Source organism: Pavona decussata, unplaced genomic scaffold, assembly GCF_977016875.1.
Source record: "Pavona decussata unplaced genomic scaffold, jaPavDecu1.1 SCAFFOLD_269, whole genome shotgun sequence".
In the NCBI taxonomy this organism is placed as follows: Eukaryota; Metazoa; Cnidaria; class Anthozoa; order Scleractinia; family Agariciidae; genus Pavona; species Pavona decussata.
The window spans coordinates 274,299-290,000 of NW_028145671.1; the positions used below are offsets into that span (position 1 = coordinate 274,299).

General features: G+C 38.7%; 2 protein-coding genes and 2 pseudogenes across 3 annotated transcripts in view; 1 reads left to right on the top strand and 3 right to left on the bottom strand.

Annotated features, from left to right (window-relative positions):
• LOC146455805 (uncharacterized) overlaps positions 1-15,702 on the bottom strand; it is a 118,673-nt gene that overhangs the window by 97,742 nt on the left and 5,229 nt on the right. The gene's annotated exons all lie outside the window — the stretch shown is intronic.
• Positions 2,494-6,214, bottom strand: LOC146455813 (small cysteine-rich protein 8-like). Its single transcript, XM_085093820.1, has 4 exons — positions 6,056-6,214; positions 3,870-3,973; positions 3,650-3,776; positions 2,494-2,689 (listed from the first exon to the last, which is right to left on the bottom strand). The coding sequence occupies exons 2-4, from the start codon at positions 3,961-3,963 to the stop codon at positions 2,668-2,670; spliced, it is 243 nt and encodes an 80-aa protein (XP_084949946.1). The 5' UTR covers positions 3,964-3,973; positions 6,056-6,214; the 3' UTR covers positions 2,494-2,667.
• LOC146455814 (uncharacterized) lies at positions 8,777-10,964 on the top strand (annotated as a pseudogene).
• LOC146455815 (uncharacterized) lies at positions 11,027-12,437 on the bottom strand (annotated as a pseudogene). Its single transcript, XR_014858944.1, has 2 exons — positions 12,406-12,437; positions 11,027-11,710 (listed from the first exon to the last, which is right to left on the bottom strand). The product of XR_014858944.1 is annotated as an uncharacterized LOC146455815 (transcript).

Genomic DNA, 15,702 nt, shown 5'->3' on the forward strand with positions numbered 1-15,702 from the left:
TTGTCTTTGGGGTCTAGCTGGACGAAACATCGATTTCTATCCCGTACCGTGGACAAGAGCGCACGTAAGTGCAAGGTCAGCGGTCTACCGGTGAAATGTATGTAACACAATCTTTGTGACCAAATGTATAAAACGGCCTAAAGTGTCAAAGTAAGATGGATTGAAAAAAGCCCTGGTTTCATTTTATTCCGTATTTACGAGTATTGCGACCGGTTGACAACGTAAACTGACCCGTGTACGGCTTTTGAACTCCGCTAAAATCTTTTCACACTGCCCCTGAAAGATAGAAAACCAAGGAAAATAGTCTTATAAGCATAGGTCATGCACATGCAGTGCCCTGTAGCAAGAATCAATAAACCATTGTTGTTTGAAACGTTTTCATGTTGTGTTTATCTGAGTTTTAGCATCGGAATGCCGTGACAGAAAAGCTCAGATTTCACTAAAGTGCTACTTGTAATTCGCGGCCTCAAAAATTTCCCTCTGTGTTGCCCATAGTTTTGAAACCGGATTTCATAAGAAGAAATGATGCTCTTTCACGTGGTGTAAATCTTTATCTTCAACGCCATGTACCAGTTGATGATTTTAGCCTCGCAAATTTGTCAATTTGGCATCACGAGAAATCGCTTAAAAAATTGTAAATTTTGAAACATCTCCTAAATATTTAATTTTCACTTCAGATGAGTAACGTACCATTCATGATGTCTATAATTATGTACTTTATCAGACTGGATATTTTTCGTTTGGAACAAAACTGGTTTGTTTTTGAAAACAAGGTCTTCGCAACATGTGGTGTCAGACTCAGAAAACCCGGTTCAGGAGCGGTGAATTCAAGATTATAGCCTCACATCAAAAATAATTATCGGATCGAAGTAAAACATGTATTTCTTGCAATAGTTTACCATGGGCTATGTTGTGAATTTTTTTGAGAATTTTGAGTTTTTCACTATTGCACACCTCTGGTTGATATTTACAGACATCCACTCTTAATGCATGTCAAATTCACGTTAATTTTCAAAAATGAGCAACTTACAGTTGTAAAAAGATGGATTTATTCTTTAAAAGTGCCATTATGTATTGGAATCTTAGCCCATTGTTAGTTGTCGTGGTTGTTTTTCGCGTTGAAGAAAATTGTCTTTCAATTCAGTTTCTGTTCATTGAATTTATAATCAAGACTCTTTTGCTTACCTTCAAGAAAAAGTTGTATCAGCTGTATATGATGCACGTTTTCTACAATACAAAGCAGGTTTAAGATTATTAGCGTTTCTTTCAATCAGTTTCAGAAGTTTTGTAAACTTTGTTAAAGAAATAAACAACACCATCCAAAGTCGCATGTTCATTCACAGAAGTAAAATTTTGATCAGGGCGCGCCGAACCCATTTAAGTGCCGTGCTGTCATGATTGCAGGACAGTTTTTGAGCCAATCAGAAACCGTCATTTTGAGACGGCAATACGCCTTTATATTGACGTCTCGGTGCAATGGGAAGATCCCCCAGGATCGCGATAAATTGGAATAGAGCGGTTTTCAATTGAGTGTCGAAAGTAATTTCGCGTTTGCCTTGGTTTTGCATTACTACCCTCTAGGATTGGTTAACTCTTCTCAACCAATAAGAATCAAAACCAAAACCAAACGTGTTTTCGCCACCCGCGTTTTCCTGCGCTTGGCGCTAGTTTCATGTATTTGCTTCGAATTCTGATTGGCTCGTTGTGTTGTTTACATCTGTTGCGATCGGCCAGAGTAATTACTTTAGTTTCGGTTTAACGACCCTCAATTGGAAACCGCTCTACCATGTAACTAAATTACAAAACTTGACTAATTTGGCCATCTTGGATTTATTCCTTTAACCGCTTGCAAATTGTTTCTTTTCAAATCTCGTCTGAACGAGTTAACGTCACAAACCAAGTCGCTTTACGGTCGTGCTAAAGCCACAAATTGCACGCTCCGCAGATCGCTATTGATGGGAATGTCCGCGAAAGAAGAAAAATGTCGGTTGCCCAGTGGGGACTTTAAAATTTCAACACTGAGTTTTCAAAGAGAAATCAGTCGACACGAATTCAGCAGCATTCAGTTAATCAGAAATGAAGAAATATAATGCCATGGTTGTTTTTGGAAGGCTGGGGCAAACAGCTATTCAGAACATTGAGTTGTTTTAAGGATGTTGCAATTTCTGTGTGCCTAACGCCTCAAGGAAGCTGGATTTGTAATGAATGAGCCGTTCGCTCCAGTAAAGACATTTTCCCGCCATATCTAATGTGCACATAACTAATTTCTCAAGAAGGGTGTTGCTATGACGATTTCAAGCTTGGTCACACCGGCAAATCTTTCTACTATCCTGGGCCCATTTGCTCGAAGCGTGGTTAGCGCTAACCCGGGTTAAATACCATGACAACCTATAGGTTTTTTAAAATATCTCTTAACCAATGGTTAGCGCTAACCATGCTTCGAGCAACTCAGCCCTGAAGTTTAATCCAGCATAAGAAAATAGTAGAGTCATGTTTGAGACAGAAATGATCATTTTTATTCCTCAACTAACATTAAAAGAAATCGTACAACCATGTTCTTAGATGCTAAACCTATGTATTTATTTTATCAGCTGATATTTTGCTTAGTCATTTTAAGGTTGTCGTTTCATCTACGCAGACCAACTATGTTTATCATTTCTTCTGTCTCTACCTGCCCCAGCCGTACTCGCTGAAAAAGAGAGAAGCAAGATAATTACAACAGGTTCACAAATGTCTTCGATTTCACTCGCGTTAGTAAACAAAGCAAAGCAGCCCCTGTCACGAGTAGATCTCTTTTCGCAAAGTTTTTTAGTACGTTAACGTGAATATTATTTATTTATTTATTCATTTATTTACTTATTTATTTATTTGTTTATATATTTATTTTTGCACCCTTAGCCGGTATGTAAAGCAATTTATTTGGGGATTTTACGCGTCATCCATCAAATGCCTTGCCCAAGCTACACACAGATTATTAAAAAGACGCTTCACTTACAGTAGGGCCCTCTCTTGAAGCAATCTGCTCCAAGAAATGATCGTGAGATGGCGGCTTTATTGGGAAATCCAAACGACAGATTCACCGAACCTCTGACTTATCAGGCTATTGCACGCTAATCATGAAAACCAATTGCTAAGCGTTTTACTTTTTACTTTGCTTTTTCTTTTACTGATTGTATCAGTGAAAATAAAATCGGATTTTTAAGGATTATGTATGTATACATGTATACAGTCAAGAGATACAGTGTTGTATGTGTGCAAGAGAGGATGAAGGTACCTTAATCCTGTCTTGATGTGTGTGTATGCATGCATTTAGCAAGGTAGGGACATGTAGGTAGGTTTACTACAGAAACGTATCAAAAATTGTACTTTGACAAATGTGAAGTGGCCCTAGATTTTATATTCTAGATTATTTTCTGTAAAGATTCTCTGCGAAAATCTCTCAACGATGAAATTTGTAAATTTCGTGCCCTCCTCCGCGCACCCAGGAATTGTGCAATTTGGTGGCTACACAGGTCTTCCAAATCTTATAGAAATACGTCATTAACTAAAAACACTTACTCCTCCCTACTTTTTCACATCTCCTTTTCTGATCCCTCTGCAGAAATATTATTTTACTACTAAGTTAGTGATTACTGAAGTGGATTCATACCCCCCTTGGCAACAGCAACTTTCAAAGTTAGGGCATTGGTAGCGTGTGCAGGGTTGCATTCCCTGTTCCATACACATGCTATAATCCTCCATACACTGGCCACCATTTTCTTCACAAGAGAACTGACCTTTAGCAGAGTAAAATAAAATAAAAAAACATTTTTATTGGAATGGACCACCGTCAAAACACATGACTCCTGCAGACACAAATAAAAACTTACGTTTTCCATGAAAACGGTGGGGCTCGTTCTTTCCCTGCACACTTAATACTCCCAACAACAGCAATAGAAGACAAATGTTGAGTTTGAAATCCATTGTAAGGGCACTGCAGGAGATAAAAGCCATTGAAATGTTATTGTTGAGGGACAAATTTAAGAGTGCTTTTCTTCTCGGGAAAGCTCATCTATTAGTCTTTAAAGTAAACGGTTGTTAATTTGGGCTACACTGTAAATTCAAAATATCTGTTAATCAGCCCCAAAACTGCAATATAACCCTAGTGATCTAAGGCTGATTCAACCCCTTGTAAACCATTTGGGTCACATTTTGAGACAAAACGGTGCTTGCAAAGATCATTTCAGCCCACTTTGGAACTCATTTTAACCCTCAGCCGTACTTCAGACCCTAATTGAGATCAAAACATTTTGGCCACAATATACAATAGCCAAATTACTCCTAAATAGCACTGTATAGTTTACTCTCGTAACAGTGTCAATTAGGGGATCTTTTTAATTTACAGTTATAAGGAAAGACGTTTATTTTATTTGTGCTCCCTGCAGCTCAAGATCTTCAAGTAACGTGTTGAAACCAGAGTCAACCCAGCGCTGAATCCACATGGCATTTCACACCCAAAAAATTATCTTCCCCAGAGAAAGTCATCAGCTTCGCTATAAACGGTAACTGCTACTAAAACAAGTACAATGACCAACATTTTTTTCCTCTTCTACCCCACAAAAAACTAATTATAAGCAATTTAAAACGGGAGATAGCAATGGACACTTTAATTATGGATTAGAAAATACAGAATCCTGTAAAAATTGAATATAACGATGTAATGTGAGGTAGAGTATAATTATTTTTTTAGGCGATCAAGGAATTTCGATCAGATATCCACCGAAATGAACCCGGTTGGTTGGCCCTGATTGGTTTGAGTCAAGAAGGAATTGTTCCAACGAAGTGGGCCTTTGTAACAGCCTTCATATTTGAATGTTTGAATCAGTGAGAAACTGTTTCCCAAGTGCGTTGGCGGTGCATTAACAAATTTTTTTCCCGCTAACCCCAGAATTGTGTTAAACCATATTTAAATGTCAAATAAAGCGGATAACTTCCATTATTGCGGTCTTCGCCAAGCTTGTAAGACTTCATAGCTCTTTCAAAATAGGCTAAGAATTCCAACTCGGAACCATAAAATTCTAGTATGATCGAAATTGTTACTGAAAACGATTTTTTTTTTGTTGAGCTAATGCCGAAATTTCGGCGCCCCATTGTCCTTTTTTGAGCGCCCACAGCCCCTCTGAAAAATCTTTTAGTTCCATTTTCGAGTGTGGAATTAGAAATTTCTAAAGTGCGTTCGACAGGTCGAAGATAATAGATACTATCAGAGCCATCCGAGAGACTGAGTGAGAAACCATCGAATCACTCCTCTGTGTACGGATTTACGTTTGGCGTTTGAGAAAACGGCGTCCTCGAAAAATATGAGGTTTGGATGTCAGGTGGTGATGTTGCCTCGATTGACTGCTGAGTCGCGCTATCAGAAATGCCTTGATTAGTGTAATAGTGGTTTTGGGTAAACTTAAATGGACAAACTGGCGGCTGAATATGAGAAAAAATAAATGCCGTCGCAATATCGATCGTGAGGCGGTGTCATGAGCGAAGAAAGAAACTTTAGTTTACCTCCTCTCTACACTTTGAAAGGTTCGGCGGGATATCGAGATAAAATGTGCTCACGATTTACAACAACGAAAAAATTAGTTATCCGGCCAAGGTGTATTTTACAATTGAACGCTCGAATCAAAAATGAAACTTAGAAAACTAGGTAAAGCGAGGCGCTAAGTACCATGTGTTTCAGTAAAGAACTCTTTCGTCTTCGAAACCAGAGTGTTTCCTGAGAAAATTATCAGGAACCCCTAAGGGCCTAATTACTTAAACTGGTTTGTCGACATCGCAAATAGTGCGACAGCGCTGACAGTTCGTGGCTATTGCAAGAGGCATCAGGGTTTTGTATTCTCCACCAGTAAATCAAGAAGAGGACATTTCTTTTCGAGAAAACAGGGTACTACGATTTTTCGTAGATCTGCTTTATCCTTTAAATTAGATCAAGCAAATTACAGGAATTTCTATTTGGAAACTTTCATTGGTATTAATAAAAGGTAAGTGATCGTTATTTTGTTCATACCAAAGTTAATCTCACCTCTGAGAAGTTTTGAACGGCAAACTGACAATCTTGGCTTCCTTGGTTCCAATGAGGTTCCTCTGCTATCGCTGCAAGAAGATAGTGCAAAGCAAACACACCCTCTGTTTTATGCTCTTCTGGTATCCATGGTACCTCTTTTCAGATACCAAAAATTTCAATTGCAGTAATTAAAGTTCTGCTAGAAAAGGCTTTCACCATAAGAAAGTTTCACCAGATCTTTCTGGAGCCAGTTAAATTGATGGCGGGTATAAAAGGCGAATAAATTATCTCTGCGGGTTCACTTTCAACGTGCTCTCCTGTGCTCTTCAAAGCTCGATAACATCAGTTTACATGATGATAGATAATTTATTTTCATTACAGTAAAACAAAGGTCTGTTAGGAAACACCCGCACATTCTTGTTACTGTAAGTAAGCATATTTATTTCTCCTCTCTTACATCGATTCGATGCCAACAGCCAAGCTTGTTTGCCAGAGTAGACTGCGAGAAGTCTCTATGTTCTCCTAAGTTCCGTAGAACGCGCGCGATTAATGTAGCGAGCGGACAAGCCGCGAGAAACGCGGGCGCGTAAGGGAAGGAATCTCTCCCCAATCCCTCTTCGTTCACTTTTAAATTTGCATAATTGTACCGCCAGATCTGAGGAAAAAAGTGCGACTGCTCGCAGTCTATTGCTGGAGCCGCGCTTGAGATAAACAATAGGAAGCAGAATACAAACTCTTTCTGTCATAAAAGTTTGACCATTGTTCATGGCCGCTTTATATTGAAAAGGACAAACGTGAGCTAATAACTGACAAAGGTGAGAGCCAGAAAAACGGCAAACTACAAAAATATGCACAATAATAATTACATGGGAGGAAGATGGGGTGCGTGTCACGTGATACTCATACGATGGTAATCTATTGTTGTAAAGATCCAAGGTTTAAACGAGGAACCTGAGGTATTGTCTCACAATCAACTCACAATCAACTCACATAAGCTATTGGAAAATAAAATTGACGCTTTTATTTGATTACAAATAAAATTCACTTTTCCGTGGAAAGTTGCTGTGATCAGACAATTTTGCCGCGTTCTCGCACATTCGTTTGCTAGTCGGCAACGAAGTGATGTAATACCACGAGAAACGCACGTTTCAGATTTAACATAAACTAAAGCTTATTTAAGTCTAGAAAATGTTAAGGTTTTTTTTTTTTTTTGCTCCATTGAACTTTCCTTACCTTTCTTACGAATGAATGTATTCGTGAATTATCATGAATCCATTCAAATTAGACATTCGTGCAGACTTGCTATGGAGTAATTCTAATGCGCGGGTGTTGTTTGAGTGGAACTTTCTTTTATTCTTACTATAATAAAAAATTTGTCATCTTGGAAAAGGATTCTATAAATCTTGAAATAAAGTATATAGAGAATTGCCTACATTCTATGAGCAATCATTATCCCTGTTTTCCAGATATTTCGGCTTTAATCACGCCGATGTCAATTAATAGAATTATCATGAATGCATAATACACCGCAAGACATTCATTGCAGAGTTGATATGGATAATTGGTAATGTGCAGCGGTGTTGTTTGAGTGTTCGGTGTCTGCAAGTCGGTGCTTTTCTCGCTAAACTTGATTTGATAAGCTAGTTGAAGCTAGTTGAGAAGACTTAGCGATATGGAAGATAAAATTGAGAGCTGTTGTTTGATTACAAATAAACTTCATTTTTCCGTCGAAACTTGCTGTGATCAGACAATTTTGCCGCGTTCTCGCACATTCGTCTACTCTGCTTGAAGGCGAAGAAGTGATGTACTTTCAAAGATAACACCGCGAGAAACGCACGTTTTGGATTCACTTAAATAAGATAAAATAAAATAAATAAAATAATCTCATAGTCAACTAACCCCTTCCTGTCTCTTATATGTTATATGGAAGATAAAATAGAAAGCTTTTATTCGATTACAAAGAAAAAAATAAATTTTTCTGTGGAAACTTGCTGTGATCAGACAATTTCGCCGCGTTCTCGTACATTCGTCTGCTGTAGGCAAAGAAGTGATGTACTTTGAAAAATAACATACCACGACAAACACACGTTTTGGATTTAAAACTAAAGCTCGTTTAACTCTAAAAAATGGTAATCTAGCTTTATGTTTGTTTCATTGATCTTTTCTTACTTTTCTTACCAATGAATTCAAAGGGTCATTTATGAATGTACAGTGAAACCCGGTTTTATACGGACACCAGGGGGACATGCAAAGTGCTCATATTATTCGGGTGCCCGTATTAAGCGGACTCTTAGAAAAAACCTCACTGACACATGTTTTATCGATACAAAAACTAAGGCAGACATTTCACGACAGAAAAGCGTTGTTTGATTTCTTTACTGTAACTTTAATAAGTTCAAACCTCATTTATCATAGTCTCGGGCTAAAACTACTTTATCTATTGTTCTTGAACTGACGACAACGGAATCGAAGTCCTATAAGCATCAGCCTCCGCGCGGCGGGTGATGCTGAAAGCCACAACTGAGCAAAGGACGTCAAAGAGGAAGAAGGCCACAAGCAATGACTGCAGCAAAAGGCCAAGGAAGTGTTTGTGTAGTAAGAGTAAGTAAACTTTTATGCGCACATAACCCGTGTCCGTATGTATGTCCGTAAAACGGAATCGACGATGTATGAGAGTTTGTCAGACACTCTGAAAGCAGGAAAGTGTACGTTGTCCGTATTAACCGGTGTCCGTATTAAGCGAACTATTAGGGAGTTTAAGCAAATCGCTACGGCTGGCGCTGCTACGGCTATCGTGGTTAAGGAGGTCTGGGGAGAGTACTTCGCCGTAGCCCGCCAAAATTCAACTTTAAGCAACGCGAAATACAAATAGTACGGCTGAGAAGTTTTTAAGACTCATAAGCGTCTTCGAGGCTTCGTACGTCTAAATGACTTCGTTCAAAGAAACAAGGGATTTCGTTTTACTTTGCTATGATCAAGGGATTCTTAACGACGAAGAACTCCTGATTTTGTACGAACAGTACCAGAGTCCAAACTTAGACCTGCCGTACAGTTCATATCCACTCTTCGACCTTGATGATATGGAAGATGATGAATGCCTTGCGGAATTTCGAGTGAAGAAGCGAGATATACCTGCACTCGCAGAAGCACTTCAAATCCCAGATTGGATTAGCTGTAATCAGCGAAGCAAAGCCGAGGGCACAGAAGCCCTTTGTATGCTGCTAAAACGCTTTGCTTACCCTTGCCGGTACAGTGACATGGTACCACGGTTCGGTCGTCCTGTCCCTGTTTTGAGCATGGTAACAAACGAGGTGCTTGATTACATCTATACAACCCATAGTCATCGAATTATCGATTGGAATCCCGCAGTTTTGAACCCACCAGCATTGCAAACCTATGTCCAAGTTATCTCCCAAAGAGGGTCCCCATTGCAGAACTGTTTTGGTTTTATTGACGGAACAGTTAGGCCTATCGCGAGGCCAGATAATAATCAGAGAATTGTCTACAACGGTCATAAAAGAGTGCATGCTTTAAAATTCCAGTCCCTAGCTCTGCCAAATGGGATCATTGGAAACCTGTATGGCCCTGTTGGTAAGTACTTCTGTTCTTGAAGTTTCCCTTACCCGTAAAAGGTGGAAGTCAGTGGCAGATCCAGGTGCTCAAGAATGGGGGGTGGGTCTAAGGAGGGTGGAGCCCTCCCCTAGACCACAACTAAGACTGGTCAAAATTGTAAGTCTAAAGAAAAGTATTGCTTTCACTTGAGCATTGTTGTTGTCTGAATAATGCAGGGTATAGGATGCATGGTAGGGATTGACAGTAGTTTGTCTGAAATATTAGAATCTGATTTTTTTTAATTTTTTTTTTTAACAGCTTTATTGGGTACTCCACTTACAGTATATAACATAAATAATCAAAAAAAGAAGCGAGACCCAAAAATGGTAGGTGCAACGGGACGACCATGCGAGGCACCGCCCCTGGATTGACCTAAATAATTATTGATACCGACATTATCTGCAGATAACAAACATATTTTTTAATTTTTCCTAGAAGGAAGAAGGCATGATGCTGGAATGCTTCGGGATTCTCAGCTTCTGCAGAGTTTATAGATGTTTGCTTTCGATCTCCATGGGCAGCCAATGTGCATGTATGGCGACCCCGCCTATCCCCTGAGGGTTCATTTGCAGGCGCCATTTCGCAATGGAGTGTTAACTCCTCAAATGCAGGCATACAATTCAGCAATGAGTGAAGTTCGGTCCTCAGTGGAGTGGTTGTTTGGGGACATCATAAATTATTTCAAGTTTTTGGACTTCAAAAAAAATCTGAAGATTGGATTAAGCAGTGTGGGGAAAATGTATGTGGTGTGTGCACTTCTTAGGAATGCACTCACATGCCTCTATGGCAACCAAACATCAGAGTTTTTTGAGCTTGACCCACCCAGTTTGGAAGATTACTTTGCCTAAAAAAGAGTAAAAATTTAGCATTTATTGCATTTAAGTTAAGAGTTCCTAGAGCTGAGTCTCAGTAATGGTGAGGCTTTTTTCCCAAATGAGAAATGGAACATAAACTCAACTGTCAATTGTACATGTATGTTTCACAACCAAAGACCTTTTTATGATAAGGCACAAACATTAAGTTGCTGTAAGTAGAATTGAAATAATAACATTTTAACATTTAATCTTTGAGTAAAACTTTGATGAACTGTCAAATTCTTCCAACTAGTGTCATTTCACATTTATTTTTTCGAGGGGTTTCAGTTTGTTTCTGGTCCAAAATTTTATTTGATAGTTTTATTTTTATTTTCCTTTTTTTTTTTTAAGTCAAGGAAAATAGAAAAACCAAACTGGTTTAAAAATTTTAAACCAAAAACAAATTTAAATCACAGCATATGCCTGTCTACTTCTAATTAAAAACTGAACTTTGGGTTGAAAGCATTCACTAATGACAACAGCCCAAGTTAACACAAAAAGACCTGCAAAGGGTAACATCAACAATACAAAAAGGTAAAGATCTTGAACCATGTTCTAAGATTTCTTTGGTAGCAATCTTTCGATAAGGGCCATCATGGCTGCTGCATCATGGCTAAAATCTGTCCCTGTCTGGCAGCTTCTTGTTGTTGGTGTTGTTTCTTTAAGGCAAGTTCTTCCGTTTGAAACTCATTTTCCTTCTCTGCTTTTTCCTTCAAAAATTGCACTGCATCATTTCCACTCCGCCTGCGTTTTGTCTGCCTTACTTCATCACCCTCAGCTTCGGATCTCTTCTTTGTCTCTCCGAATCGCTCCATGGCCTCTTTTCGCATTTTCTCTGCAGTTTGTTTGTCTACCTCAATCTTCTTTGAGGTTCCCTCGGAATCTCTGGTTTCCTCTGCCAACTTTTCCCGCTCTATTATTTCATCAATTAAGGTTTCAAGTTCAGTTAAATCATCCACTGCGATTCCACTAGCTGATTCTTCCTCCTTCTTTTTTTCCAAGTACCTCTTTTGAAGCCGTTCCATCCTTTCTCGGACACCTCTTTGTGTGACTTTAAATTTCACCTCTTGATTCTTATTCAAGGCTTCAGCTGTTTCAGACCACTTTTTTCCTTTTTCATTACTTCCTTTCTTGTACTTGTAAGGTTCTTCTAGTAGTTCCATCCCGGCATAACAAAGTATCATGCATTTCTGTCCACTCCATAGGCCTGCATAGGAAATCACAAAGCTTATTCAACACACAGTTCAACTACATGTAAATTTGGTTTGGCTCAATATAATTGCACAAGAGAAGTTATATTCTGGGCTGCTTTTTGTTTCTAACCACCACCGACTTACATATAATCAAGAAGAATTTCATTTGAGAAAGATCCCTGAATTATTTTATATACAAAAGGTCACAAAAGGTACAGTTAAATACATCCCAGTAGAGGAATCAAAATGTAACACCATATGGTAAATTTAACTTGAAAAAGTGAAAATGAGGTGTAAATTTCATATATTTTAACTATAAAAACAGGGAGACTCGCTCCCAATAAACATGTAAGCCTATTTATATTCATTACAAACGTCCACCAACACATATAAAACGCATGCAAAATCCAAAATTGGCCAGTGCACATTAAAATTAAAATTCAAAATAGATGTTAATTGAATGCGTTTCTTTAACACTTGTCTGACCAGCTGTTAATAGATTCCAAGGTCTGGAAATAATGTAAGCGTTCCTGTGAATGAGGGAATTATATTACGTGTGGTAAAAATGCCAATTTGAAGCCTCTATACACCAAATCAAAGTTTCTACACGGTCCCGGCCTTCATAACTCTGGTCATTCCTCAGCTTCAGTTATTTGAATTTCAAGTAGTCTTTGAGCTTTGAAAAGGAAAACTTGGACTTTGTACTTACGCATTTCTCCTGCCGTTCGCTACGTTCGCCATGTGCTCACTGCTTTGATCCTTCGACAAACCAGCCAGGATGCAAAAATAAGTCAGATTCACTCGGTAAGGAGCAGGGAGCTTGATAAATATTCACGATAAACTTTTTCTAAGGATTTTTAAATGTATTTCATTCGCTAAAATTGCTCAAGAGTCTGTATAAAGCGGAGAAAGAAGCGACATAAGTCCACGTACCACAGACTACGCCAAAACCTTCCAACTGGCGTAGAAGGATTTCCCGCTACGGCTGGATGCGAACGACTGACATGCGCAATGACTCGTAAGTGGATTATTTTACTTCCGGTAGCCGTAGTGAGGCTCGCCGTAGCGATTTGCTTAAACTCCCTAATTTAAGCGAAACTACGAGCTTTTCGTCGGAACAAACGAAACAGTCCGTAATATCCGGGTATCCTTATTAAGCGGGTGTCCGTAGAGCGGGATTCCATTGTATTCATAAATTATTATGAATAAGACATTTGTGCAGACTTGCTATGGATAATTCTAATGCGCAGGTGTTCAAGGTTTTAGTGGAAATTTCTTTTATTCTAACTATAACAAAAAAATCTGTCATCGCAGAAAAGGATTCTGTAAATCTTGAAATAACGCTTACGGAATTTTTCTTTACATTCTGTGAGCAATCATTATTCCCGGTTTACAGATATTTCGGCTTTAATAACCGATGCCGCCCACAATGACTGAATTATCATGAATTCATAATACACCGTAAATGAATTAACACATTCATGCAGTTTGAGTGTTCAGTTTCTGCAAGTCAGTGCTTTTATTCCTGAAAGTGATAAACTAGTTGAAGCTAGTTGATATGACTAATGATTAGTGGATGTTCTTTGAGCGAACTTTCTTTTCTTCTAACGAGAATAAAAACTCTGTCATCGCAGAAAACGATTATGTGGATGTTAGCTAGAGAGATATCCATTTGCCTTTGTCTTGGAAAGTCGAACTGTATATCCTCCGATGAATTAATTAAGAAAGATTGTGATGTACGCCGAGACGTTTGCTGTTATGTAAATAAAGATATGAAGCGGTGTTTGGCAGAACTTTTCGTTTTTCTCTGGTGAAAATAGAAATTTGTTATCGCAGAAAAGGATTCTGTGGATCTAAGAATATGTAGCGGTTAGGGTTCCTGCTCTGTATTATTTAAACAGTAGAGTGTTTCTGTCGAATGACTATCGGCTGACAGTTGCCTGGCCCGTGGAAATTTAATGTTCTTAAATATGGCAAATTTTAAGACCGCCAGAGGAGTTCGATAGCGTGCTGCAAAGACGGAGATTGGTTAGCGATCAGTTCAGCATTCTATCGCAAAATCGGAGCGTTTCACATAGATCTACAATGTGATTTTATTGGGGATTGAATAAGATTATGATAGCAATAAAGTTTCCTTTTGATGGGAGGACGTTGTTATCTCGAGTTCATGTGGATTTTCCCGGGGAAGGGCTTCTTAGTTGCAAAGCCTACAAATATACAGGCTTCCAGATGTGGGCAACTGCGGTTTACAACTGATTTACAGGTGGAATTGCGGAAATTGTCAGAAACTAAACTGCGTTCAAGAATTTCCCTGCTACACAGGAATAGAATGACTGTATTCAGTGGCCAAAAATCAACAAAGATGTCGAGGCCTACAGACCCTTATGACACATCAGCACAGCGCTCCGAACCGCGCGCCGGTTGGACACAAAATTAATCTGTCGAGGGACTATCCGCTGGTAGTTGTCGCGCAAAAATTTGATGTTCGTAAAACAAATATTCGCTTCAAACGGTTTATATTGTGAAATTTTCAAGAGGCAACTACCAGCCACTGAACACGGTTCCGAGAGAGAAACACTTAAGCGTTGTTACTGTTCATCACTAAATTTTCGTTCGAAGAAAAACTAACCTTTTGAATCTTTAGCGCACCAAGTTTTAAGTTTGTAGATTAAAAATTAAAAGCTCAACTTAAACAAAAAAGGAAAAGGAGTAACAAGAAAGTAAACGAAAAACAAAAGCAAAATTATAAGGAATTCTATTTAAAGAAATACTTTGATCCCTAAAACAACATTTCAAATACAGCAGGGGTATGGATAGCTTATGACCGAAATAAATGATATTTAGCAAAGCAGGATTTCTATCTCCCTTTTTTTCCTTACAAATTTGAAAAGTTTCTCGTCATACGATTGGAACTGGCCCTGAAGCTAAAAACAGGAAATGCCGTCGATGTAAGAACTCGCCAAACCTTTTCCTGTATTTCTTTAGCAAGACTGGGTGAATGGCTTGATTTTAACATTTCAAAATAAATGCGTACTTCGTGTTTTGACGAAAATTCAATAAAACCGTATCGCTTTATAGTTGGTTGATGCTTTAATCTTCAGTGTAACAACAGTCAGTGAAAGTCTCCACGATTGACCGATTTCTTTAGGGTTTTGAACACAGATGGGTCGGAAACGCGCGATTCGACTTGTCAGTTTACTAGGTCATGACATCTGCTAAACTGCTCCATATACTGCTCACTTTACTGAAGATTGCCCTCATTCTCAAATTCTCATAGCTTTGTCTTTGGAAAGATGAAAAAACCACACAAAGCCTCAGAGAACGAGAGGCCCGATGGAGGACTGAGGGAGATGAAGCGAAGCTCCCGCCAGGTCAGATTACAAAACAAGCTTTAGCTACTCTATCAGAACTCGGGTATGTTTGAAAAATAAAATAAAAGTTGTCTTTGCAATGAAACATCATGTAGAGAAACTATAGCACTAGCTGAGCATACCCTTCGCATGCTCGTAGTATCGCAGTTATTTTATAAACCCTTGTTCAGAATTTTAAGCGATTGTCGTACATAAGCTGTATACGGCGTGACAGGGTAAAATGGCCCACAATACCTTTTTTCTAAATCAGCATAACATCAATGTTACAGATCGATAGGCATCCTAACTGCTGAACACGCTAAGATATGATCCACACAACCCTTTTCTGCGATGATGGACTGATTTTTATTTTCACTATAGAACAAAAAAAAGTTCTTCTCGAAATCCGCCCGACATATTTTTTATTAACACTATAAGAAAACGTCTCTCCGTGCACTGACTGTGTACATCATGATCTTTCTTAAACAATTCATCACATGGACACGTGAGAGAAAAGCAAACGGATTATCCCTCTAGCTTCAATTCCAACGCGTTCTTTCTATAGACCAGGGTGCCTGCTTCGAACTATCTTTGTGCATATGACAGATTGCAATTATTTCGATCACTAGAGGAAAAGAAAGCTTTCGATAGATTCT